Source organism: Aplidium turbinatum, chromosome 16, assembly GCF_918807975.1.
Source record: "Aplidium turbinatum chromosome 16, kaAplTurb1.1, whole genome shotgun sequence".
NCBI classification, from domain to species: Eukaryota; Metazoa; Chordata; class Ascidiacea; order Aplousobranchia; family Polyclinidae; genus Aplidium; species Aplidium turbinatum.
Genome location: NC_137487.1, coordinates 18952273 through 18978527, shown reverse-complemented (window position 1 = coordinate 18978527; position 26255 = coordinate 18952273). Strand labels below are relative to the sequence as shown.

The 26255-nt window shown below is 38.8% G+C and overlaps 1 protein-coding gene across 1 annotated transcript; it reads right to left on the bottom strand.

Annotated features, from left to right (window-relative positions):
* Positions 1 to 1107: 1107 nt before the first annotated feature.
* On the bottom strand, positions 1108 to 26255 carry LOC145785288 (uncharacterized). Its single transcript, XM_082596960.1, has 13 exons — positions 26171 to 26255; positions 24717 to 24871; positions 24299 to 24392; positions 23197 to 23374; positions 22522 to 22643; positions 15286 to 15576; positions 14128 to 14358; positions 13219 to 13419; positions 12323 to 12501; positions 11035 to 11149; positions 5830 to 7407; positions 2819 to 2940; positions 1108 to 2186 (listed from the first exon to the last, which is right to left on the bottom strand). Exons 1-13 carry the CDS (start codon positions 26253 to 26255, stop codon positions 2136 to 2138), a joined length of 3402 nt encoding a protein of 1133 aa, XP_082453086.1. The 3' UTR covers positions 1108 to 2135.

Sequence of the window (26255 nt, the reverse complement as noted above, 5' to 3'; positions counted from 1 at the left end):
GCTTATTGCGAAGGACAGGAAGGTAGAAAAATGACCAGTGCAGGTTTGGAAAAATCGCAAAGAATAAAAACTAAAAGTCAAGAAATTTCACATTTCTAGCATATTTCCTTCTGTGAAATATTTCACTGCTAGAGTGGTATGGGGCGTCCTCATAAAACCCCGTGTCGCTAGAGATAGGATTAAGTGTCCTGCCAATAACACAACCACATGCTCTTGAGCGGTGTCGAACCGACGACCATTCGAACGTCGTTCCAAGGCTCTAACTACTCGTCCATGCAGGCTCTCTGCGCATGCCAGGAGACATCGCAACTTTAGATGGTAAAAGTGATAGTTAAATTTTAATAAAGACAATAGTTAATAATTTAATATTTTGCAATTCATATCACATAAACAGGTCTGTCATAGACTTTTTTCGCTGGGTTACTTCTTTTCAAGCATTTTATGACGTATGATAAAGCTTTGGTATAAAGAGTTCGCTTTGTTCATGACTTATCTTCGCTAGGCGATGCGCTTGAGTAACCTAAACTGGATCTGCCATCATTGTCAGTTTCAATTGTCAGCTTCATTGTCAGCTTAAATCTTGTTGGAACAGCTTCGTTGGCGTTGGAATTGTTTGTATGCTTCACACCTTCCTCAGCTCTCATACCAGACCTCACTTCAACCGCATGGACGTCATAATGTCCGGTATGATCCTCAGTATTGTTACAAAACAAGTAAAAGTTACGTTTGATGCATTGGTCAGAAGTCCAGTAGCGAATCTTTAAAAATTTTGGAGGTGCACAAGAGTTTCAACAACTTTTTTTGCAAAATTGAATAGTCAAAGTAAAATTTTATGTCCGAAAAATAAACCAGATCCCCAGACAGCAATATCCATGCGCCAAATGGTGTGCGTGGTTTGCGTGAACTGGATGACGAATCAATTCAATTGCTGCTCAAGTGCTCAACACCTGCCCAAACATCTAGTCCGCGTCGCCGCCACTGCCCAAGGGTGGTAAAAGGCAGAGCCCCCCGACCCCTGGAGTGATGAAGAAGGTTCAAACGAAGAAGAAGCAAAATCTATCGCTTTTACATTGTCTGCAAACGTGGAATCAATGTAAAAATGACGGATTTTGCTGTCTTGGTCGATTAGCAGTCTGGAAGGATTTTTTCTCAAAACGTTTTGACAAACTTGATTTTGTTGAAAACGCACAAAAAGCTACAAGACCAATGATAGTTTTCTAGCCCAGACACACGCCTTGTATTTGACCAAAATCATCAAATAAAAACTGAATTTCGGTAAAAATTTGAGTTCAAGTTTTGTTGTAAAATTTAAGTGTTACATTTTGAACATTTTTTCTTTAACGACCAAAGAAGGATTTCAATACCCTTCAACTTGAAGGTTTATAGCCTAAATGTTGTACAGTATGGTCTCAGTAAAATTTCAAAATCGTCTGAAATGTTCTGACCTTTCCTTCCGCATAGCATACAAGGCAGATTTCACCTCATATCACTTTTAACATTAATGAAACAATTCAATTTAATTCTTAATTACACGGGTGACCAATGTACTCCCTTTAAAATGTTGCATTTTTTCCACAGCCGGGCTTGTTAGAAATTTATCTCTTAAATCCACTACCGAACTACTGCGCGCCCAATGCCGCCGGTTACGGTAATAAAATGGGATTGAGCAAGCAAAACAAGCCAGAAATATTGGCAAAATAAGAGAAAAATTACATGTTTTTTTCTCGATTTTGGGCTGCGTGATCAAGTGACCCTTTTGAATCCGCTACTGCATACGTCCCAAGCTTATCTGTTACTTTTTTTGTCGTATCGTGGCTGATACGATAAAAAATATCGTGTATCGTGGTTGGTTGAAGATTTAGATTAAGCGGACGAAAAGAAAATTAATCCAATATTCGTGTCTATCTTCAGGCATGCCTTTAAGTGCCCTATCAGACACAAAGCCTCTTGAGCGGTGTCGAACCAGCGCCCTTTCGATTGTCGTACGTATAGTCTCTCACCACTTGGTAAAGTAGCCGATCAGATATGATACTGTTTCAATGGTAATAAACACTGGTAAATGTATATCAATTGCTACCGCTGTTGGGGAAAAAAAGATTCCTCTTCCATGACATTTTCTGGCTCGTTCGGTGTGGTCAAGGAAGTTCGGGTAGTCGAATTTCTTCTTTAGGACTAGAACTCCCAGTCTAAAAGTAACAACGTAATCATTGCTTGACTATAGCTTAATATAAATTATTTTATTTTTTTTGTCTTGTGACTGAGGTTTGAAAAGTAAATTTATTTACCAACTGCGTTTAGATTGAACACTATCCGTTCAACATATTTCCTATCTCATTCTCATAGTGACGTAGGCAGGAAGGCATTGGGTTAGGGTTAGGAATTAGGTTTTGCCTCTCCTTTTAAAAAAAAGTTTCAATAATTTAAAAAAGTACGGCACTTCATAGCACTGTCAAATCAAATAGAAATGTTGTTAAGTAAGCAAATACTAAATCAATGACTCAATTTTGGGCCCAGTTTCGGTTTATGTTGGCCCAAATTTGATTGGACCTACAATAGTTTTACATTATTGTACACTTACCGCCTAGTTATGAAATCTTTCTGTTCAATGAAAAATTACAACGATTAGAACTTTAAACGTAAGATACTTGCGAAAACTTTTTAAACATTCCCAGGCAGCAAAATCCTTCGTTTTTACATTGACTGAACATCTGCAGAGGTTGAATCAATGCAAAAATTGCAGATTTTAATGTCTTGGTTTTAAGCCAGCCTAGTTCACAGTAACATTTGCAATAGTGACGATACGCATGAATGATCTTACTTGTCGGTTGCTCCTTCGATATTTGGAAACAAGTACAATTGCAGCTACAATTACAATTGCAATTGTCAGTAAAACAATCAGAATAATGAGCCACGTGGGAAAATGTGGAGAGGCGGGCACATCTGAAAAAATAACATCATATGACAACCAGCAAAAGAATCGGACCAACGATCCACGCGAGTGAAGGTGGATAGACCGGCACATCTGAAAACATATCTATGAAAAGATACGAAATAATCTTGAAGATGTTTACAAAGTTAAGTCTGTTGTGGTGCGTTGCTTCTTTCAGTGGCGTACACAGATAATTTTTATGGGGGTGGTTTTGACAAATAATTGCTTGAGACCATTTTTACCAATGCTTAGGCTACATTACGACAAAAGGACAGTAAGACTGACAGATCACAGAACGTAGGCTTGTAATTTTGCTGATATAATTACGGCTACGAGATGGTCGAGCAAGCTTCCCTAACATTGCTATACGTTTTTTGTTAGAATATTCTTGGTTGAGTGGGCAATGCAAATCATAAATGTAATCCAATGTCCATCCAGAATTCCCTGTGAAGTGCGAAAACGTTTCGCATTTTACGTTAAGATTGCATTTGTAACAAGTGGAATTTTAAATACTCGTTGCAGTGCTATGCTTTTACTTTGCGATAGATATTTATTCGCGTCAGACAAAGCTGTCCATTTTGTTGCCAGCTATAGAAAAAAGGGAGGTTCAAAGATGAAAATTTCTACAAATTCCGTGATTATTTGTTTATCAAACAAAACCAAACTTTGAAAACCGTTGTCTTGTTTGAAACACCCCTGAGTGAAAGCAATCAGTTTATCTTAAAATAAACACTTTTTACGCAATCCTAGGCATTTTTGTCTTGACGCTTTCTACCTTGAGCCTGAGGCTGAGGATGTGCCTTGCTAGACCCTGTCCCACCCTGATTCTAGAAAATGAGACGTAAAATAGGAAGAAAAAGAAGAAGCCTACGATTCTCATGCATGGGCATTTCATATTTCTTGTCAGCGCATAACGAAACCAAATTGCTGAGATCTCGAAATCAATGAAGATAAAATAATTTTCCGTCAAAATCAAACAAAACATTATTTTGAAAACGTTTCAACATAACATTAAAGTTGCTCATGCTTGGAGCTGTTCCATCAAATGGCGGAAAGAAACTGTTGCCAACAAAAATAGGCCGGTTATTTAAGCAGGTACTTATCACCTGAGTCCACACTAGCCTATTTTGTTCAAGTAGCCTCACTGAACTTAAACAAAAACAAGCGAAAAATTTAAAAGTTTGGATACCAGCTATACTTAATTTTTCATTTTTTAGTTTCGTTGAAGATTATAATTGCTGTAACATGACACATACGTAACTCGATTTCATAATAACTAGTAACACGTTGTGTTGGTGAAGAAACTAGATGACGCATTTAAATAACGCCAAAAACAATAAGAAAAATCAATTTCAATTTTCAAGCTCAATAGGAGAGGTTTTAACCCCCACATCCCCTTGCGTGCGCCAACGGCTTCCTTATTTCTAACCTTTGAAAAAGTCCCACCTCCTATAACTGTAAAGGTGAGTCCCATACTTGAATCTAAGCATCGTGGGATGAGAAGATAATGTTCTCATTATACTAAACCTTCGGCACTAACGAAGATTAACATAAAAGATGGAAATGAAACCATTTTAGTGCCAAACACCAAGCCCCCACAAAGTGTACTAAAAGTTGTTGAGCAGTGTTGTGTCAACAAAAGCTGTTAGTCGCGAGATCGAGTAAATTTAAACCACTGTTATATTTTAAATCAAGTGCCTTTTATGGCTTCATAATCTTGATTGCTCGGTAAAAGAAGTTTGAGCAGAAGAGAAAACATTCCAATTAACAAAACCGTGGTTTACAAGGAAGGCTAAAACTCAGACAGCAAAAAAAGTCACTGATTTGCTGTCTGGAAAGCAACATATGAATAAAGGTGTTTTATTGATGAAATTAGTGAGCAATTCATAAAGGTGTTTGAACTGTTTTGCTGCTGTGAAACTGAAGATGTAGTTGAGCGGATAGTTCTCAAGTTTTTTTTTTGCCTGTGATGCGCTCAAAAAATTGTCTTGAGACGTGCTAATAAATTTGTGTTTACTTCACAATGTAGGTATTAACGACCTGTTTAAGCCTGATGCTGCGAGTTCGCTGTGGTAATAGCGAATAGCACTAGCTTTCGGAACACAGTTCCCTAATCATGTGCTATGATCATGTTCCTTCGTCATAGCACATGGGTAGGGATTTGTGTTCCGAAAGCTAGTGCAAACTGCTATTATCACAGCGAACTGGAAGCATCAGGCTAAAACAAGTCGTTAGTATCTACATGCATACATTTTATCGAGGTATATGCGTTTTAAGTCAAAGTGTTTTTTTAAATCAAGTTCACAAACAAAGAATCTCCTAAAAAATATCGACGAAAAATAATTTCAATTTTTAGGACACGTGCTGCGAAAAGGAAAATTAGAACATCTCTCTCTCTCACAGGAAAAATGGAAGGGATGCGTGCCCAAGGCAACAAAGATTAACCTACTTAAACCAATAACAACATGTACCTAATACACACAGCAAAAGAACGAAAATCTGGAAACTTATTATACAAGAGGCAGCCAATGCTTGGAATCAAGTACGACAATAAAAGTAGAAGTAAGAAGTATTAGTAGTATTATAGTAAAGAAGAAGTATCTACGTCGAGAAGTAAGCAACGAACATAGGCCTACTGCTAAAAGCGAAACTAAATCTAGCTTATTTCAAATTTCTGTTTACCGTAGTCAGGTGTAATAAGAATCGACAGCGATAGACACGGTGTTTCGCCCATGAAGCTGGGCTCATCAGTATGGCACCACTACTTTATGCCAAAAAGTTCTCGGCCGCTGCTTTCGCTAGTTACATATGAACCTGTATTGACTAATTTTTTCTACAGTAACAAACCGAAGACATAGTGGCAATTACGCAGAATGTTCAGAAAAGTACATGCCACTTACCTATCACTGTTGGACGACATATAAAACTTCCCATAGTATTATAACATGTGAAATTGCTACTGCAGTTAGCGATGTTCATAGCACACTCATCGATATCTTTGCATAAAGTTCCATCTGGATGAAATCCTTCATTACAAATGCAATTGAAACTGCCCATTGTATTGTTGCAAGTGGAATTGCTCGTGCAAATATCCTCGTTGGTGGCACATTCATCCATATCAATACAAAGAACTCCTATTTCTTGAAATCCTTCATTACAAATGCAATTGAAACTGCCTATTGTGTTGCTGCAAGTGAAATTGCTCGTGCAAATATCCTCGCTGGTGGCACATTCATCCATATCAACACAGAGAACTCCTATTTCTTGAAATCCTTCATTACAAATGCAATTGAAACTGCCCATTGTGTTGCTGCAAGTGGAATTGCTCATGCAAATATCATCGCTGGTGGCACATTCATCCATATCAACACAGAGAACTTCTATTTTTTGAAATCCTTTATTACAAAGGCAATTGAAACTGCCTATTGTGTTGTTGCAAGTGGAATTGCTCGTGCAAATATCCTCGCTGGTGGCACATTCATCTATATCAACACAGAGAACTCCATTTTCTTGAAATCCTTCATTACAAATGCAATTGAAACTGCCTATTGTGTTGCTGCAAGTGGAATTGCTCGTGCAAATATCATCGCTGGTGGCACATTCATCCATATCAACACAGAGAACTCCTATTTCTTGAAATCCTTCATTACACATGCAATTGAAACTGCCTATTGTGTTGTTGCAAGTGGAATTGCTCGTGCAAATATCATCGCTGGTGGCACATTCATCCATATCAACACAGAGAACTTCTATTTTTTGAAATCCTTTATTACAAAGGCAATTGAAACTGCCTATTGTGTTGTTGCAAGTGGAATTGCTCGTACAATTATCATCGCTGGTGGCACATTCATCTATATCAACACAGAAAACTCCACTGTTTTGAAATCCTTCATCACAAATGCAATTGAAACTGCCTATTGTGTTGTTGCAAGTGGAATTGCTCGTACAAATATCATCGCTGGTGGCACATTCATCAATATCAACACAGAGAACTCCATTGTTTTGAAATCCTTCATTACAAATGCAATTGAAACTGCCTATTGTGTTGTTGCAAGTGGAATTGCTTGCGCAAACGCCATCGCTGGTGGCACATTCATCCATATCAATACAGAGAACTCCATTGTTTTGAAATCCTTCATTACAAAGGCAATTGAAACCGCCTATTGTGTTGTTGCAAGTGGAATTGCTCGTGCAAATATCATCGCTGGTGGCACATTCATCCATATCAACACAGAGAACTCCATTTTCCTGAAATCCTTCATTACAAATGCAATTGAAACTGCCTATTGTGTTGTTACAAGTATAATTGCTCGCGCAAACGCCCTCGTTGGTAATGCATTCATTGATGTCGCTGCAAGACGTTCCATTTCCACTGAATCCTTCATTACAAGTACAATTGAAGCCTCCAACCGTGTTCTCGCATGAGGCGTTCGGGTGGCAATCGTGTGGTCTGTTGGTATTTGCACACTCGTTGACATCTAAACATTGGATGGAAAAATTAAGCAATAGTTTCGAACACTGGACAGCAAACGAACACAAATCTAAGTCGTGTGATGTTAACCATAAACAGCTGATGTTAAAAACCATAACCATGACAAACGATAACCATAACAAACATAACCATAACAAACGATGTTAAAAATAGTTGGTACGGATAAAAAATTCAAACCTGTGGTTGAAATTCATTCTCATCAAGAAATTTATGAATATACTAATTTGTTTTAAGTAATCCAATTAAGGATTTTTAGCAGAACAATTGATGAGACCAGCGGAGGAAGACAAGCACCTTCACGTGGTCCCCCTCCCCCCGTCAGTAACATACGAAACATAAATGAAACGTATGCGAAACGAAGCTTGTCAAACAAGAGCTAACGAGACTGTTCAGCGCAGGGTGGATAGGGGAATGCCCTTTTCAGGGCACGGCAGTGCTTGCACTGTCGAAAAATACCGACGACCCACCGTACTGCAGCTGAACACTGAGGGCATCACGGCCAGCAAGCTCAGCATCATCGAGCACCTGGCCACCAAGCATCAAGCCCTCATCATCCTCCTCCAGGAGACCCACTGCACATCTGTAGATAAGTTGGTACTAACCAACTTCACACTCGCAGGCGCAACCTGCAGCAGGAAGCACGGCCTCGCCACGTTTGTCCATGACCAGCTGAGCTGGTCCTTGGTTGATCAATCCCAAGCTCAATCGGAGATCGAATGGCTTTGTATAGATGTAGCAGGCTACAACATCGTCAATGTCTACAAGCCCCCACCTTCGCGGATAACATCAACAGCCATCCCAGTGTTCCCCCATCCCAGCCTCTACGCTGGCGACTTTAACTGTCACCACACTGACTGGGGCTACAACTCCATCAACAACGACGGAGAAAGTCTGGCCGCTTGGGCAACCAACAACAACCTCGCCCTCTTATACGATCCTAAGGGCGCACCGAGCTTCCACTCCGATCGCTGGAACACTGGCACAAACCCAGACCTGGCTTTCGCAAGTGATGACCCCAATGATCGCCAGCCGGACAGACGTGTGCTAGAGAAGTTCCCAAGGTCTCAACATCGACCCTCGCTTATCACGTCCCCCTTACTCGCCACACCTGTTCCGAGCCAGGGGGACGTGATAAGCGAGGGTCGATGGAACTCCAGTCAAGCGATGGAACTCCAGAAAGGCCAATTTGGAATACTACAGCTTCCTCACAAACGAAGCTACGCAGTACCTCCCATCCCCACACACCATCAAAGTGAACGAAGCCTACCAGGACTTCTGTGATGCAATCATATCTGCGGCAAAAGACTCCATCCCGCGAGGTCGACGAAAAAACTACATACCTTGCTGGGATGTGGAGTGCGACAGGCTCTACCGCGACTTCCTCTGTTCCCCCCAGGGCGCACCGCCACCTCCAACTCAGCAACAGCCCTGCTGACAAGATTGGATTCAAAGAGGAAGAAGCGCTGGACAGAAGCCATCGACTCAATCGACTTCACGCACTCCAGCCGCACAGCATGGAGTACACTCAACAACCTCACTGGCAGATCACCTGCCTCTCGTCGCCAATGCCCCATTTCAGCAAATGCCATCGCCTCACAACTTGTGAAAAATGGAGTGCACAGAACGAGAGACCGTAAATCAGACAAGTCCATCCTCAAGGAAATGACGGACCTCTGGAAGGTCCCAACACCTGTCGAGGGCAACATCTCTGGTGAGTTTACCCCAGAGGAATTTGCCTCCGCCCTCCAGCACCTAAAGCCAGGCAAATCCCCGGGCCTTGACCACCTATGCCCGGAACTAATACTCCAAGCTTCCCCCACTATGAGGTCCTGGTTAAAAGACTTCTTTTCCTGCTGCTTGCGTCACCTGCGCATCCCAAGAATCTGGAGAAGAGCCCTAGTGGTTGCAGTCCCAAAGCCGAAGAAGCCCCCAGGGGATCCGAAGAGCTACCGTCCCATCTCTCTGCTCTGTATCCCCTTCAAGATACTCGAAAGACTTATCTACGCCCGTGTCGAACCGATAATAGACCTTCAGCTCCCTCGGGAACAAGCCGGCTTTCGCCACGGAAAACCAACCGTAGACCAGGTCACTCTGATGACCCAAGACATCGAGGACAGCTTCTCAGCAAAAAAGAAGGCTGGCGCCATGTTTGTCGATCTCACGGCTGCCTACGACACTGTATGGCACAGCGGCCTTACCTGCAAACTACTCCGTCCCCTTCCTGACAAGCACATGGTTCATATGATTATGGAACTTGTGCAAAACCGCAGCTTTACCCTTTCCACCGGTAGCGGCCAACGAAGTAGACTACGTCGACTCAGGAACGGCGTCCCACAGGGCTCTGTCCTGGCCCCCCTCCTCTTTAACACTTACATCTATGACCTGCCTGACACCATCTCCAGGAAGTATGCTTACGCAGACGACCTGGCTCTCCTACATCCAGCCGGAGATTGGCAGTCAATGGAGAGGAACCTAAGCCAGGACATGTCAACTATATTAACATATCTCCAGAAATGGAAGTTACAGCTCAGCAAGGCAAAGACAATGTCGGCGGCCTTCCATCTAAACAACAAGGGAGCAAAACGTGAGATCAACTTTACCAATTACCACCGATGACGAACGCCTGCCATACTGCGCCGAACCCACCTACCTCGGCGTAACCCTGGACAGGTCACTCACGTACCGACGACACCTGGAGTCACTGCGCAAAAAACTATCTGCGCGCGTTGCACTTTTGAGGCGGCTGGTGGGTTCCGGCTGGGGAGCTGACGCGAAAACTCTTCGCACAGCTACCTTGGCCCTCGTCCATTCTACCGCTGAGTACTGCGCACCAGTGTGGTGCCGCAGCTCTCACACCCGCCACATTGACACCGCCATCACCGACGCACTACGCACTGTGACTGGATGCCTGCGTCCAACTCCAACGGAATGCCTTCCTATCCTTGCAGGCACCCAACCTGCTGAGCTTCGCCGTAAAGGAACCATGATCTCCCTTGCTCGTCGCGCACTGGACCCCAACCACCTCCTCCACAGTACATTCCAGCGCCTACATGGAGAACACCAGCGACTGAAATCAAGACGCCCATTTGCGCCCGCCGCACGACAGCTTCTGAACAACGTTGAAGATTTTGGAATAAGTGCGGCACACTGGACGAACTACACATGGAACACGGAGTGGCAAAACAACACCTCCCGACTCCGTGATTGCCTACCCGACGTCGATTCCCACCCTCCGGGAATGTCCCTTGCAAAACTTGCGTGGGTCCGGCTTAACCGCCTACGAAACGGCGTCGGTCGCTTTCGTTCAGACATGTGCAGATGGGGCCTGGCTCTCTCACCGGGATGCGAGTGTGGTGCCACAGACCAGACAGTAGATCATGTCGTCCATGACTGCCCAATCCATCAACCACCACATGGAACGCTTGGACTGAAGGCCCTGGATGATGAGACTGTCGAGTGGCTGATGACCTCATGCCCAAACATATAGTCCGGAAGAAGACAGCTCAAACGACGAAAAAGAAGCAGAACAACTTTGCTTTGTATACGAACATGTGTATGCAAAAGTGTTTGTAAATAGGCCACTAAAAATAAGTTAATTGCTGTTACTGCAAACCTGTGATGACCATCAAAGACCCTGACAACGCTACAGTAGTCCCATCACTAGCCATACGCCTTGCTATCACGGAGATATTGCCTCCAGTTTCAAAGGGTAGTCCATTTATTTGCACCTACCAACAAAATGAATACTGTAGCTATAATACAAATAAAAGAATAAATTTATGTGAATAAATGTGCATATGACTTCCAATTTGAACTAATAGTTGTCCGTCCCGTTAGCTCAGTGGTTATGCGCTCGGCTCAAGATCACGCGGCGCTGGTTCGACTCTCTGAGTGTGTGGTTGAGCAACTCATTTCAGGACTGCTCTCTATTCAGCGGCACCTAGTGGATGGAATAATTCACCGGCAACAACAATTCAACAATCGGAAACTTCACTCTACCAATCTCGGTAACCGGCCCTGTGACAAGAGCCTCTACAAGTATGCGAAACTATCAGAAATAACCAATCAAGGTTTTGTCAGTCCGAGGATGAAGATTCAAAACCAACCAAACCATTTAATAGTTACGAGTTTGACTTTGTTGAGACCATTCATAAATGTTACAGCCATGATTATAAATGTTTTGAATGTTAAAATGAAAATGGAAGTATCTAAGAGTAGAAAAGTTTATTTGCTTGTATAACCAGTCATTTATCATCCTAAATATATAGGATGGATTTTTAGCCTACATCAAATATAGTTACTATTCTCTAAAACCTCTAGCCTACAGCCTGATTCACCCCAAACCGGGGATCATCAGAAGGTCTTTATTCAAATAGAATAGATTATTGTATAGATTATTATAGATTCTATTTAAATAAGGACCTTCTGATGATCTCCCTTTTAGGGTGAAACAAGCTGTAGAAGTTTTTAGTGAATAGTACCTATATTTGATGTAATTCGCTCTGCTTGGCTTTTAGCTTTTCATTGAGCACTTTTTGTAGTATTAATAATATTCATTGTTTATGGATCTTTACATAATATTTATCATTTATTTGCAACATTGGGAAAACAAACCAGAGGTCATGGAACAATAAGTTTTACTTTGCAAGCTATTTTTTAAAACCATTGCCAGGGCCGTGATAAAGATCATTTTGGCCCGGTACCAAAGAGATCCTCGGGCTTTAAATTAGGACATTAAGAAAAACGTTCCATATCTATAGAATACGTGATGGCTTTAAGTTTCCGCCCTCTTCAAGTTCCCGCCTTCTTCAAGTTCCCGGCCTCCTGTCAATGCGGCTGACCATTGTTCACAGCCTTTGTTGGCATTTTCAAAACTATTTTGCCACGTTTCTTTTAGTTACCATGTAAGTCGAGGAACTGTCCAATTGATTTCTATTTAAAGTTGCAACAGTTGTTTCATTGAAGTTGAAGGTGAACTCGATTGCACGTGGCAGAAGAGATGATGGAAGCAGCAAGGTAACACCAACACCATCGTCATTTGTAGTATACTGGATGACTGATGTGTTTAGCATCGATCCACCTATTCATAAAATACTGTTGTGATAAAAAGAAAAAAAGTTTAATTGAATAGTAAAAAAGAGAGAAAGACAAATGAATAGGATTTACTTAAGATTGATAAAAGGTAGATGCAAATCAGAACCATCTAAAAGTAGAAAAAGAGAAGTTCAATCTTGATTGATTGATTGAATTTTTATCCTCGGACTGGGAAACTTTCCTGCAGAGCTTAATCCTGGCAGTTTCGCATACTTCTAGAGACTCAAGTTCAATCTTATGTATTTCAATCTTCTTTGAAAAGTCGAAAATTTATGAGAGACATTTTTCCATAACCAGGAAAATATTTTCCAAATCAAAAAATTGGTTAAGGTGCCCTGAAAATGTTTAACTTAATAAAAAAAGTTGAAATGATTTAAAATTAAATGATTAAACCATTCAATAGTTAGAATTTAGCTTACATTTAACTCGATTAATTAAACCAAAAATCAACCAGTGGAGATTGTTAACGATAGCTCAATATATTAAACTTTTTACAATATTTTACAGTTTACAGCTTTTTTACGGTACAATTTGTACCTATAAAATCCAGTTACCAAAGTATATGTATCAGTCGGAGAATCAAAAAAAGAACGTTACCAAAAGCAGAACCTAATTTTCTTCTGTGACAGCATAAACTGCTGGAAGCAAATTATGCATCACGTAGTCATAGAATCTTAATTTGTCTGTACCCATCTCTTCACACCTGTGTTATGAAATATTGTGTATCGGCTTGAATCGGGTGACGTGTCTGGGGCAAAAGCGCCATGTACTCTGTCATAAATTGTGACGTCATTATCGTTCGACGTGCACGTCTTCAACAAATAGGTTTGTTCAATTCCATATATGGCATTGGAAGACAAACTGAAAAGAGTTTCTGGATTAGGAAATGAATCGAGTTGGATTTCTGGAAATCAAAAATGTGCAAAATTTTACTAAGTACAATAATCAATGTAGTATCTTTCCATATCTTTCATAGTCATATCTTTTTTGATGAAACTAAACATAGCCTATTTAAATGTCAAGTGACGACCTAGTAGGCCGTGGTCAAGTTAAAACTATATCAAAATAGAATTAACTAATCCACTCTCAAGACATTTGGAGCAAAGATGAACAACAGATGAAATTGAGTTTTGTAAAAAAATAAATAAATTGAACGACACTTGTACAGGAATAATTCTGTGCCAACATTCGATCGGTGCTTATTTCTCGTTGTTTTACTCAGTTAGGTGGTTATGTTTAAGAAGTTGAAATTATTATTTTTATTGAAACAAATATTTTCAGTTTCTTGATGAGGGTTTAGACTAAACCGAAAACGTTCGGCTATTTAAATTATTATTTGTTAATATGTCTAATGTATTTTTATAATGCTCAATCCTATTGTGGCGTTGTGTCTTGCCTGCCTATGATACAAATCGCTTTGGATTAATTTTGAATAGACCACTTGGATATAATTACTGTAAAGTGACAATTACGTCGGAAACTTTGAACAAGATCTCAAATTTACCACACCATTTCCTTGGTAGACAATTTGACATCCCATACTTCTAGAAATCTTTGGTATAGTATGGTAAATTTATAAAGATGCATTCATGCTGAGATGTTGTTTTATTACCTTTGTTAGTAAAGATATATTGTATCGGAGAAGTGGGACTTGGAGTCGATCCAGTCACATCTTGCATGTTCAAGCGTCCACTTTCGTCATGTAATGTCCACAATTTTGTGTTTTTAGCTTTAGTTGGAGGTTTGCAAATCTCTTCTGAATCTGGATCTCGGAATGATAGATCGTATATGTTGTTGTCCCTGGAACTGACTGAAAACTCGAACCCAAGTGACCTATTTGAAGCTGAAAGTGAAAGCAATTTTTGAATAAACTCATCCTTTGCAGGTATACTGTAAAACCTCGATGTGTTTAAATATGCAACAGATCGAGTTTCGCTTTTTGCAGTATGATCGTTAAATTAATATTTCACAAGTAATATTTTCACTTTTGACTAAACGTTTATTATAATTTATTAATTTTTGTAGGCCTACTGATGAGTTCTTTCTGAACGAAAACCGGTTCTGCAACAAATAAATTGCAAAATAAATTTGTAATGCTGTGAGGGAGATAGCTAGTCGTCGATGGTATAAAGATTGACTTCGAGCAAAAACTTTAGAGTTTTATGTCGTTTAATATTTCACAAGTGTAGATTAAGCGTTTTTTTTATCATAATGCTGCGGGTTCGCTGTGGTGAAAGCTGTTTAATACTTTGTATTTGTTTTTCTTCCAAATTTTCGGAACACAGTCTCCTAGTCATGTGCAACAGCAACCACTCGTCGTTTGAACTGGCTAGAAAACTGTGTTCTGAAATCTCGCGACAAACCGCTTTTACCACAGCGAACCAGAAGTATGGGCGGCAGAAAGAGAACGTTCAATTTACATTTGCGAAATAATCTTTAAACATATTTCATACGCAAACCCAACTCATGTGAATGATATGCGCTCGTGAGTGACAGTTTGGTTTAAGCTTTAGAGACTTTGAGCAAAGAAGAATATTATGTCAGAATAATACGTCATGAAGTAAAGCCATTCAGAAACACTTTGCTCTTTTTTAACATAGTTGCTATTGAAAACGCAGAGTGATTGAAAAATGAACGACACACTGGATCTTACTTCTGTATATTGGGCAAAATAACATGTTCGGCAAACTTCAACCAATGACTTTTATAGTTGCCACCATGTACGAGTACGACCATTCCTATCAATTTCATCTTTATCTTACAAACTTACCTTTAAACATGACCAAAGTATTGTTGTAAAGTGTGCGGTCACTTAAAACCAAAGCAGAAACGTTTGGCGATAAAGACTGAACGTTCAATACAATTTCATGGTGACAAAGAATGTTTTCGGATTGCGTCTTTTCCAATTCAACGACGGAAACACTGGAAACTTCGTCGGAATTCGCTTGATAAGCTAACTCTAACTCGTTGGCAATAGTTTCCCGCAGGGTGTCATTGGTATTGTCTGATGACGTGTATATTCGGGTCAAAAGGTCAACACGGGCAAATGCGGACAGTTTTTCTGCAGAATACAGTTTTAAAATTGATAAAAAAGTAAGTAATAAGAGAAAAAGAGACAAACTTCTATTTTGTCTGTTGCGAGAGCAGTACGGTAGAATTATAAACAATACGAATAAATAGCACCATTCCACCGCAGACACAAATTGCAGAAAGTAATTGGTAGGCTAATTGAAAAAAATACAGTAGTTGAAACATTTGGCTTAACCAGTACGCAATGTTGTGCTGGGATAACAAAAACGTTTTAATATTTTCACAGGCTGATAAAAAGTTGCACTTGAACATATTGATTGACGATATTAAGCTATCCTTCACTGACTAATTTAGAGAAATTTTGTTTTTAAAACTCCATAAACAACTTAAAAGATGGAATAAAATGATCAAAGGAAAGCGAGCACGTGGAAAACAGCGCCTCACTTTTCTCAAAAACTTCAAGAATCATTTTCGCGTTCCAACCACAACAATTTTTAATACATTTAAATATCGGGATAAATGAAAAGAACTATGCATTAACGCCTAAGCCTGGAACAGGCCTGGTACATGAAGAAGAAAAAAGAACTTGGTGTTACAACATGACACAAACCAAACCAATTGTAAATATCAAATGTCTGTTTGAGCGACCGGCGCATTTGTAAAACCTACTGTTGAAGGGCACCATAAGAAAATTGACCAATCAGAAAGCAGCAAGTGATTCACACTTCTCCCAGGAGGAGAAAATTTCTCCGAGAAAGAGTGATGTTTGAGCTTGAAGTAAGGTTGCCAGGTGCACAATTTACGCAAGGTATTATTGTGGAGTTACATATAATGCTATGCAGTTGTCTGATGTGGAAGCAACATAAGTCAATTATAATTATTGTTTACGAGTTTTTCGAATGCAGCTCTTTCGGCCGAAATGAAACAAAACAGAATTCTTTCTGAAGAATATACTTTCAAACAAATCCAAAACAACAAATTTTGCTTCGATTGGCATGGTTTTTGTTGGGAACAATGCTACTGTTTTGTTATTGATGGATCAGTATGAAAACATAGTATGAAAACTATAAACTTCCCATCTATTCGATTCCACTGCATGCTCTGGTACATTTAGGAGCGCCTAAGAATAACATAAACGTCAAGCATTAACGTTGTACATACTGTGTTGTGGAATGCCTAGTACTACCTATCAAAGCTCTTTGTACAAGCTCTCATGGGAGCCGATCGCTCTCTAAAATTGGTGGAAAATTACTTTGGATTTGGTGCATTCTGCGAGCATTTTCAACAAAAATGTGGGTATAAATCCCCTAGTATAAATATTCCTGTAAAATGGTGCTGTCCGGTGGCATAGCAAAAGGATAAGATCATGTTTTCTTGGGAATTTTTCGGTAACTTAATAAAGCTAAGTCTCTATGTTTTCTTGTTGCTAATTCCTGGCTGAGATATTTGAATGTTTGTTATTGGCAAAACTCGCTCTTTTAATGCAGTTTCGTTTAAAATTAGGCAAACTTTGTTTTAGAGACATAGAAACTAAAAGCATTATTCTCAATATCGTGACGTCACATGCGTGCCAAAGGGGGGGTTGTAACCCCTAAACCCCTCCTCTCCTTTGGCTACGCCACTCTTTTGAACTTTGCCATTCTGTTTGCTTTTATTTTCCGTGTACTTTTGCATTATCAACAAAAAAAATAGTCCTGTCTGATAGTGCCGCCCCCCAGACGTGCCGCCCGGGGCGGTCCGCCCCCCCCCCCCCCCTAGCTACGCCACTGACGACGAGCGAAGCGGGCTAAAAAGATCGGGGGTCTGTTCTGACAAACAAAAAAATACAGTAGGTAGCCTAAAAGTCTACTGCGATGTATTTAATTGTCAGTGTCAACATTGGACAGCAGACGTCCAAACACTTGGCCACGAGTCAATTTAACCCTTTGCTTTTCAACGTTTTTTTGGAAGTTAACTGCTCAAGGGGGGGCCTTTTTTGGATCAAATTTAATCAGCTGTTACGTGTTATCCGCTGATGCTATTTCAACAGAAGTTGCACTGGTGTGAAAGCAAATCATTTGTCTATAAGTTTGAAAAGTCATTATTTTAAAATTTTATATGTTAAACTTGATATTTCTATTTTTGCAAAGGTACCCAAAAACGACAATTTTGATTTAACTTGCCGCTATTTAATTACCGTGCTAATCCGATTTCATGCAAACTTCTAAATAACAAAGAGCTCGATCGAACGCACGAAGTGTGTGTGCGGTGTGCCGAATCATTGCATTGATTAGAATTTACGACTTGCGAGCAAATCTTATTGTAAGCTACTCACTGATTCTAAAATAGTTACAATCAGAGTAACATTGTTACACGAATTTGAAAAAAAATCAAAACTGCGTTTGTTGTCTTACATTTTTATCCTAAACTAATGCATTCCGAAACTCATGGCTAGCTTCTAGTTTTATGGAACCAAATTTTTCATAAGTAACAGCTTAGCCTGCTTGAATAGCTGTTTACATCTTCGTTTGTGTATTTTAGGTCTACAATTGAGTTCGTAGTATGAATATTTTTAGTAGAGAGACAATTGAACATGTTGTTGAAATTATCTGAAATTTCCAAGTCCAAATTAGGTGCTTTTGAAATTGTGGATTTGTGTCAAGTCGCATCACAAATATCATGCAGGCCACATCATAAGTCATTTCGCTTACGGGTGTTTATAAACATGACTCATAAATTACATTCACAAAAATACAGCATTTACATCAACAAAGCTAAGCTGGAAGCTCACTTTTTATTGAAGATTGTGTCAATCAATTTGAAAATACATTTTTAGTCCGCCAGCGTCGTAATAATGCAACAGCGAATTGAGGAACATGCGTAAACAAAGGAAATGTGAAATAACCCACAGTCAGCAAATCTACATAAATTTAACGTTTACAAATGTTGAATCAATGTAAAAGGACTGGATTGCTGACTGGGTCCTTATTGTTTGAAGCACTAAAAATACGCGTAAAAGCGACAACATCAGCAAGGCAGTGATTATGTTTCTGGCCAAAAAAAAATAACTTTTGACTTCAAAGATAAAAATGATTATAACAAAGCTTCAAAGTTTGTCGTAAAAATTTTTACAGAGATACAATAAACATAATCATTTTGTGCCAGATTGTGAGAAGATTTCCTAGATTCTTTCCAACCATTTGCATGATTGCAAATTATTTTCCATAACTTTATATTGCTAAAAAATGGCTTCTTTGTTGAAACAACGTGGCTACAATTTTATAAAAAATTCTTAGGCCTACTACATTGAAGTAATGAAATTTTTTTTGTGATTTTGCTGATGACGTTTTACAATATCCGAGAAGTAAAAAATAATAATGATGAATTATTTTACAAAACCGTGGTTTGCAAGTGCTTCACAAAAAATTGTTGGGGGAAAATTTACTATTAGACGTAAAACGTTTGTAAAAGAAAATTGTCGGTTTACGTATTTATAATGTTTATTGCGCTGTTATCGAATTATAAACTGCCTGTAGGCTATTGTCTACCTTTGTAGTTGCCGGCCAGCTTAGAGCAGCATGCAAACTAAGCGTTTATGGTATTTGCATCGTGTTATGATTCTCGAAAATTTCCCACAAGGTCTTTATTTTTATCGTGATATTTTGTGCCTCTTCTGTCCTAAACTTGAAGTTATTGTGCAGCACAATCCACATCGGTTTTTAGACTCAGTCTTCATTGAAAATCTTTTGTGTGGTGCATCATTTCAAGTAGTGTCTTCCCCTAAACTGTTACACAAATCGCCCAGAACCAGGTTGATTATTATGTATTTTACAGCAGTTGAGAGCCCATTATTGTATGTGTGGAATTATTACTGTAGATGTCTGACTAAATTCATGCCAAAGTCGAGCAAATTCTGCTTTCGGGATCCATGCCGTTATTTACGGTATTTTTTGTTGATAAGTTTAGGCAGCATTTTTCCAAGATAAATGAAGACATCGGTATTGTTCGTCACTTAGATTTACTTTTCTCAGCATTGTTTATTCATTCTTTGATCCACTAGTTTGTCCCACCTTTGGTATAATCGGATCGTTTATAAATGGCGAGTTTTCACAATAGCCGGCCTCTTATACATTGGCGCAACGTATTCAGATGTTGAATCAATGATGAAGAAAGCTGATTTGTTGTTTGTCTTATGTGACGCCTAACTTTATGCCTCGTCTACAGTACAAAATATTTTGTAATGTACATTGTGTACATTGTACATTTTGTTTGTAGGCCTACATTACAAAATATTTTGTAATGTAGATGAGGCATTATCATTTTTATTTTGCGCTCTTTGGAACAAAATACAGTGCACTGTGAAACAAAAATACAGGACATAACAACAAGTAGGCGACATAAAGCATTGAAGGGACGCCATCGAGTTAGCTGATACGTGTAAATGGAGCCTATTTCATAATTTTGAGTGTATCTCACAATTACTGTTTGCAAAAACGCTATTTCTCCGGCTTCTCCCAAAAGCATTTGCAGTGATACATTTCCTCAATTGCAAGTTTTGTCAATGAGAGCATTTCCATAGAACGTTTATTTCGAAACCAGGTTTTCGTGTCTTTATCCAAGAGAAGATTTCTTATTGTAACGTTTTTTATTCGTCAATGAATATTATCTGCTTGAAACAACTGTTTTGAATAGTTTGTGGCCTCCATAGCCTACTATTTTGATCGTGGATTGCTATTCTTCTTTGTAGAGCTGATAACGCAAAAAACGTTTGCTATTATTGTTTCTAATTAACAGCTTTACGATCACTGACTTTTCTTTGTAGCATAAGAAATAACGCGCTTTGTATTATTGAGGTCAAACCAAACAAAGGAAAGCAAGAGGATGCTTCTCTCTGCTCGCGCATATCGATGCACGAAGCAATTATGAGCTTATGGCTTGTTATCGCAATGTAATCCATTTCACGCTTTGCTGGAAGTGAGCTAGAAATAGCAAAAATTCACCAAAATCTTGAATTTACAAGAAAACTACACAACTTTTAGCATTAAATTTAATATCATCAGATCCGCCTGGCAATTTTAGGAAAAGTCAAGAAAAACCAAGTGCATGGCGTTACTGTGCTTCAAATAATTAAAGGAAATATGAGGGGGGGGCCAAACCTGGCCTCCCTTTGAGGAGCAAAGTGTTAAAAAACAAAGTCCTCGGAGAAGTCATGGAGGTTGATCGAATTCAAAACTTTGTTGTGTACTTGGCAGAACATTGCATGATATAACAGTTTCTGTGTCATGGTAGACATGGCCACCTAAAGATACGGCCTGATTTGGTACATTTTGCAGGAATTTCCAGGTTTTTCTAACTTTGGGCGAACGTTTAAATAAAATTTTCTAAAAATTAGATTTTTACGCTTTCTTTACTGTTTTCCCCAGATGAAACAATAGGTTTTAACATCCTCACATGTTAAAAAACAAAGGAACTTTGATTTCGAAGATTTTAGTCAGACTGTTAATTTTTCAATAACCGTCTGATTTAGCGTTTTTCAACTTACTTTTTCTCATTTGCTATTGCTTCCCCAAGGCAACAAAAAAGTTTTCTGTCATTAGGAAACCGCAAAAAGAAAAAATATTTAAAAACATGTCAGTCAAGCACTAGCAGTAGCTGTAATCAAAATCTGCAAAATGTGACAAATCAGGCCGCATCTCCAGGTGGCCATGTGGTAGATCGTAACCAAGTTTTGACATGTCGCAAAGTTGAAAATGAACTTTCAGCTCAACACGAGCTGGCTGGTGAAATAAGCAGAAGTCGCACAAAATTTACACTTCTCGAAACATTTGCCGAACAACGGATGGCATCTTTTTGAATATCATTCGAAAATGTTCCACCGAATTTTCATTGTACTGCTCTCGAAAGAAGCATAGTTCTTCTGCAAGGGACTCTGTGTCCGAGAACTCAGGATAATCGTCTACCACGTGCGATTGTAGCTTTCCACTAAAAAGTGATTCTTCCAGAATTTTGTAGTGCTCAAAATCGCTCACCTTGAAGTGGTCAGTAAGATTTTGCTACGCGCTGTCAATGACTGCAAAATACTCTGACCCGCCGATATTTCGTCTCTGGTGCGTGAATTTGAGAAAGGGAAACGATTATGCGGGGAAACTTAGGCTGCGGTCGGGGTTTCCTTGCATAAAACAAAAATGTTGTCCCCTCCTTTCAATAGATTTTAAACGTCTGATTAATATAATTGTGCCTTTTGGTTTATATTTTCGTTTTGCGTTATAAAACATAACGTAAAAAAATGGCAAGGACATGTCCCCGTTGTCCTATTATAGGGATCGGCGCCCATGCAAGCTCTTCACCAAGAATTATAATGATATGGTTCATTTATTGTCGCTTACAACTGCTTTGGACTTTTAACGCAAGAGGTCATTTTACTTTTGTATCATATTTACAATGTCATCGCATTATTACCCGACTAATTCTCACTGCGTTATGCAAGAAAGAACACAATCGGTTAAAGTCTTCGGTTTGATCCGACCTGGAATCGATCTCAAATCTACCGGTACAAGAACCGAAGCCGGTAACGACTCGGCCACTGAGCTGGAAGTTGCACAAGGTTTAAGAGATAAAGATTCGATGAATGAGGTCATCACTAATGACATAGTTAGCACATTATTATGATTCCGCCAAAAGCAAATTTGTAAGAAGGGATTGCCCAAAATCATCAGAACATCAGTTTTCTTTTGAAAAGTTTCTTTAAATATAACGCATCTAGTCTTTCAGATACTTGGTAGCGCTGCCAAAGGGATTTACAATAAAACAACTCTTTGAAGGGTATGTGACGTCACGACAATTGAAACAACGACGCTGTACTTAAGTTTATCATTATTATTTATTCAATTACCGTGATGTCATACATGCATCAAAAGAAGATGCATGCATGCAGCATTCCTACCCTTTTGGCTACGCTACTGCATCAACGCATGATTGCGATAGTTTATTGGCTCACCAGTATCAAAGCTTGTGCTTCTTCCATACGGGCTCTGTGATTCTGTATAGTGTACAACGGCGTCAAATTGGGCAACTCTTGCTCGTACCAAATAACGTGTGTTTGGATTAAGAGAGGAGATTCTAAGGAGAAAAATATAATTTTAAACAAAGACATTCAGCTTGACTGGAATTTGATCATAAAAAATGAAATATTTTGCTTATGCTTTTGTCATTATCGTTTGGAATCGTCCATCCGTGGCGAGGTTGGGCCGCGACAATCATTAAATTTGATCCACTACTTGGCAAGATTTGGTATAACCGGGCAGGGTTTTGAACACGTATCTACCAGCCCACAAAACGATTATTTTATCTATTAAGCTGGTTGTGTGGTAAATAACGTTTTTAAACTTTAAATTTTAAGACTTACAATATGACACGGACTTGCACTATAAAAAAAATTAAAGCAAGTAAATAAGGCCAAAGTTATTATTCGCCTACCGATCATCTTATCGTATTATCCACAAAACGGTTGTTTTATCTAATAAATTCCCAAGCAGGTTGTGTGGTAAACACTTTCACTATAAATAAAATTAAAGCAATAAAATAAGGCCAAAAAGTTATCATTCGACTAGAGCTAGGCCTACAGGTAATTGATAGATTAATGATAAAAGTAAAAATTCGACGATTGCCTCACATAGCCACGTAGTGTGTATTTGAAGGTGTGTCTTTTGGCACATCCAGTGTTGATGTTTCATTAGTTGCGCTGTTGCTGTATTGAATCTGCCACCCGGTGGCGCCAGGTATTTCTTCCAGGAAGACAGTGGCGAAAGTTGGCTTGCGAATCAGGTAAAGTATGGAAACGCCAGCAGGTGCTAAAACACAAAAAATGAAGTTACCATTATTAAAATTGCAATATCACAACTGAAATACAACCTGACTTATGGCATTAAAACAAGAGAACGGCAACCAAAAATGTTTCTCTATCAAATAGAGCAGGACACTGGAGTACAGTAACACTAACTGTCGAATTTGATTTGGAACAGGGGTGTTTAGAGGAACTGTGTTAATAGTGTTCAGGTGCGCTCAAATGGATGATGATAGCGTTGTTTACAATAACAGTGCAATACAACCTTGTAGCCTACTTACTAATATATAAGACTGCATATAGCTAATAGTAGTAGGAAAGAAAAAGAGAAGAAATCTAAACAACGATAAATAGGCTGCGTTTGATAGGATATGGCAGTTGTTAAGAAAAAGATTCAAAGAAGAAGAATATGGTTTAAAAAGGAAGATGCACATAGTAACCTAGTTCAGAAATCAAAATCCGCACTGGTAAACCCACTTAGGGAGATTTAACCCAGAAAACTTTTAGTTAGCAAAAGCTTCGAAACGTAACTAAGGTAAACAGATAAAACCAAGCAACCACACGGCATTTAACATCATACATTAGAGTGAACATAAAACTATAAACTACGAACGTTTTCGGCCATACTCGTTAGCCCTTCTCAAGTAACGAAAATAACTGATTTTACAATTGTATCTACATTGAAAATAACTGATCTACACAATGAATTGAAAAACGAAATGCACAAGAATGAACTGCAAAGCACTTGAGTAATGCCGATAACGTTCGTAGTTTGTAGTTTATAGTTTTATGTTCACTCTAATGTATTATGTTAAGTGCCGTGTGGTTGCTTGGTTTTATCTGTTTATGGTTAAAGAAAGTCACCTCTCTACCAAAATTGTAACTATGGTAAATCAACAAAAATACGAAATTTCACTCTCAGGATACTGACCAGTTCTTGCTGTTGCTTCAGCTGGATTTCCGAGCGTACCATTGGTAGCTCTCACAACTACTTTATAGATGATGTTGCTTCTTCTTTCTGTAACCTTCATTCAAACATAACGATTAATGTGGACATTTTATACAATTTCATTACCTGCAAATCGAATAACTGTAGGTGCACAACTATTTACTGTTTCAAATAAACAAACCAATAGTTTTTTTCATCAAGAGTATAAACCTTAAATCATGATTTAAGTTTTATATTCTAGATAAAAGAAGCTATTGGTTCGTTTTCTTAGTGTTTGCTTCTGTATTAGGTTGGTCGCCCATTTGAGGAAGTGTCTCAATACCAGGTCGTCTTTTCTAGTTATTTTTTTCCACTTTTGACTGTATCAAGTATTTCTATTGCTTTGGCAAAAACAACTTACAGCAACGTTAGTTGATGTTGCATTATACGTTGTGGCATCTGAGGCGTTATAAACTGCAAAGACAGTGATCTGGTAGAAATCTGCATCTTCAACGCGTGAGAACGACACGTTGAATCCGGTGGATGTTTCATCGCTGATGTTTATGGAAGAGGGGGCTGAAACGAAAAGAACAAGTTTAGTGATAAAAAATCGACTCAAAATTATTATTTGTAAACGCAGTACGCACGTCTTGTGTGTCTAAACGCCTATTTAATTTAAATGTCTTGTAAAAAATCTTATGTCTGGAAAATAGACGACATACAAAATTTGTGGAGTTTATTTTTAGCATTTTTTGAAAAATGTTTTCGTAGTATCACGAGATCTCGTATCTTGAAAAAAAGTAACTTCCTATCGGATTTCAACACTATACCGGTTCGTGCATGGGCAAATCTCTCCTTTATTAATTAAATATTTAACGTCTGTAAACGTTGAATCAATGTAGAAAAAGCGGATTTAATAACCGGATTATTTCAGCTTGGCTGCAAGCCCTTTTTTCGTTTTATCTAACAATTAAATTTCAATAAAATAAAAAACGAAAACTTGTGGTTGTTCTACAGTCTATTTCACATTCTAAATATAATATAAAACGTTTGAAAGCAACAAATCATTACACTGGTAATGCCTAATGCAACTTATTCTCAGTGATTGTGTTATTTTGATATACGGTATGCTAGGTTATACTCTCAAATACATTGCATCACGACAATTTTGATTTTGGTTTTTTATGTAGAGCGTGTTTATTGTCAAAAAGGCGAAATATTGTTTGAAAATGAAATTTATCGCAATAATGCAGACTACCCGCTCATAGTGTGCAGTTTCTCATTCACCACAGCTGCTAAATTTCATTAATCGGGAATGCTTTAAATACTGACATTTAAGCAAGACCCAATATCTTGACATTGCTCATTTAGAAAAAATGCTCAAGAATAAATCTCGCGAAAACAATGGCATTTTCAGCTTAGTCATTCCACAAAAGTAACGATTCAATTGACTGACAAAAAGCAGCGGTTGAGAACTATGTGGCATGAATTAGTGGTGCGATACTAATGAGCCCAGCCTCATGGGCGAAACACGTGTCTATCGCTGTCAATTCTTGCTACACTCGACTGCCGAGAAACACATTTTCAGCTTATTTAAATAATCTTATAATTTAAAGAAAAATGTTACACTGCATGCTTTTAATAACTTGTAAGTGTGACGTGTGAGTGTGAAAGAAGTTTCAGTTGTTGCAAAGCAACAAACAATAACTTTAATATAACGTCGAAATAAATTCAAAAACTCAGTAAAAAAATGTTGAAATAGCTTGAAATGTGTTCGCTAGAGGGCGACTTCCTTGCTTTTGACAGGGGCCTGCATCTATCGATATGGTCTGATCTTATGAGACGCTCTTCTGATGTACTGGTACTCTTCCTAACTATCACAAGGTGTTCCAGGTGGTATGTCCACAATAAACACCATGTGGTTGTTTATAGCATAGTTTACACCAGAAGATCGTATCAT

Coding starts and splice junctions, on each gene's coding strand:
- LOC145785288 (XM_082596960.1), bottom strand. CDS start 26,255: ATGATACGATCTTCTGGTGTAAACTATGCTATAAACAACCACATGGTG. Junction 15,577..22,521: donor AAGCACAAGCTTTGATACTG/GTGAGCCAATAA, acceptor TGTATTCTGCAG/AAAAACTGTCCGCATTTGCC. Junction 11,150..12,322: donor ACAGTTCCTCGACTTACATG/GTAACTAAAAGA, acceptor TTTTGTTGGTAG/GTGCAAATAAATGGACTACC.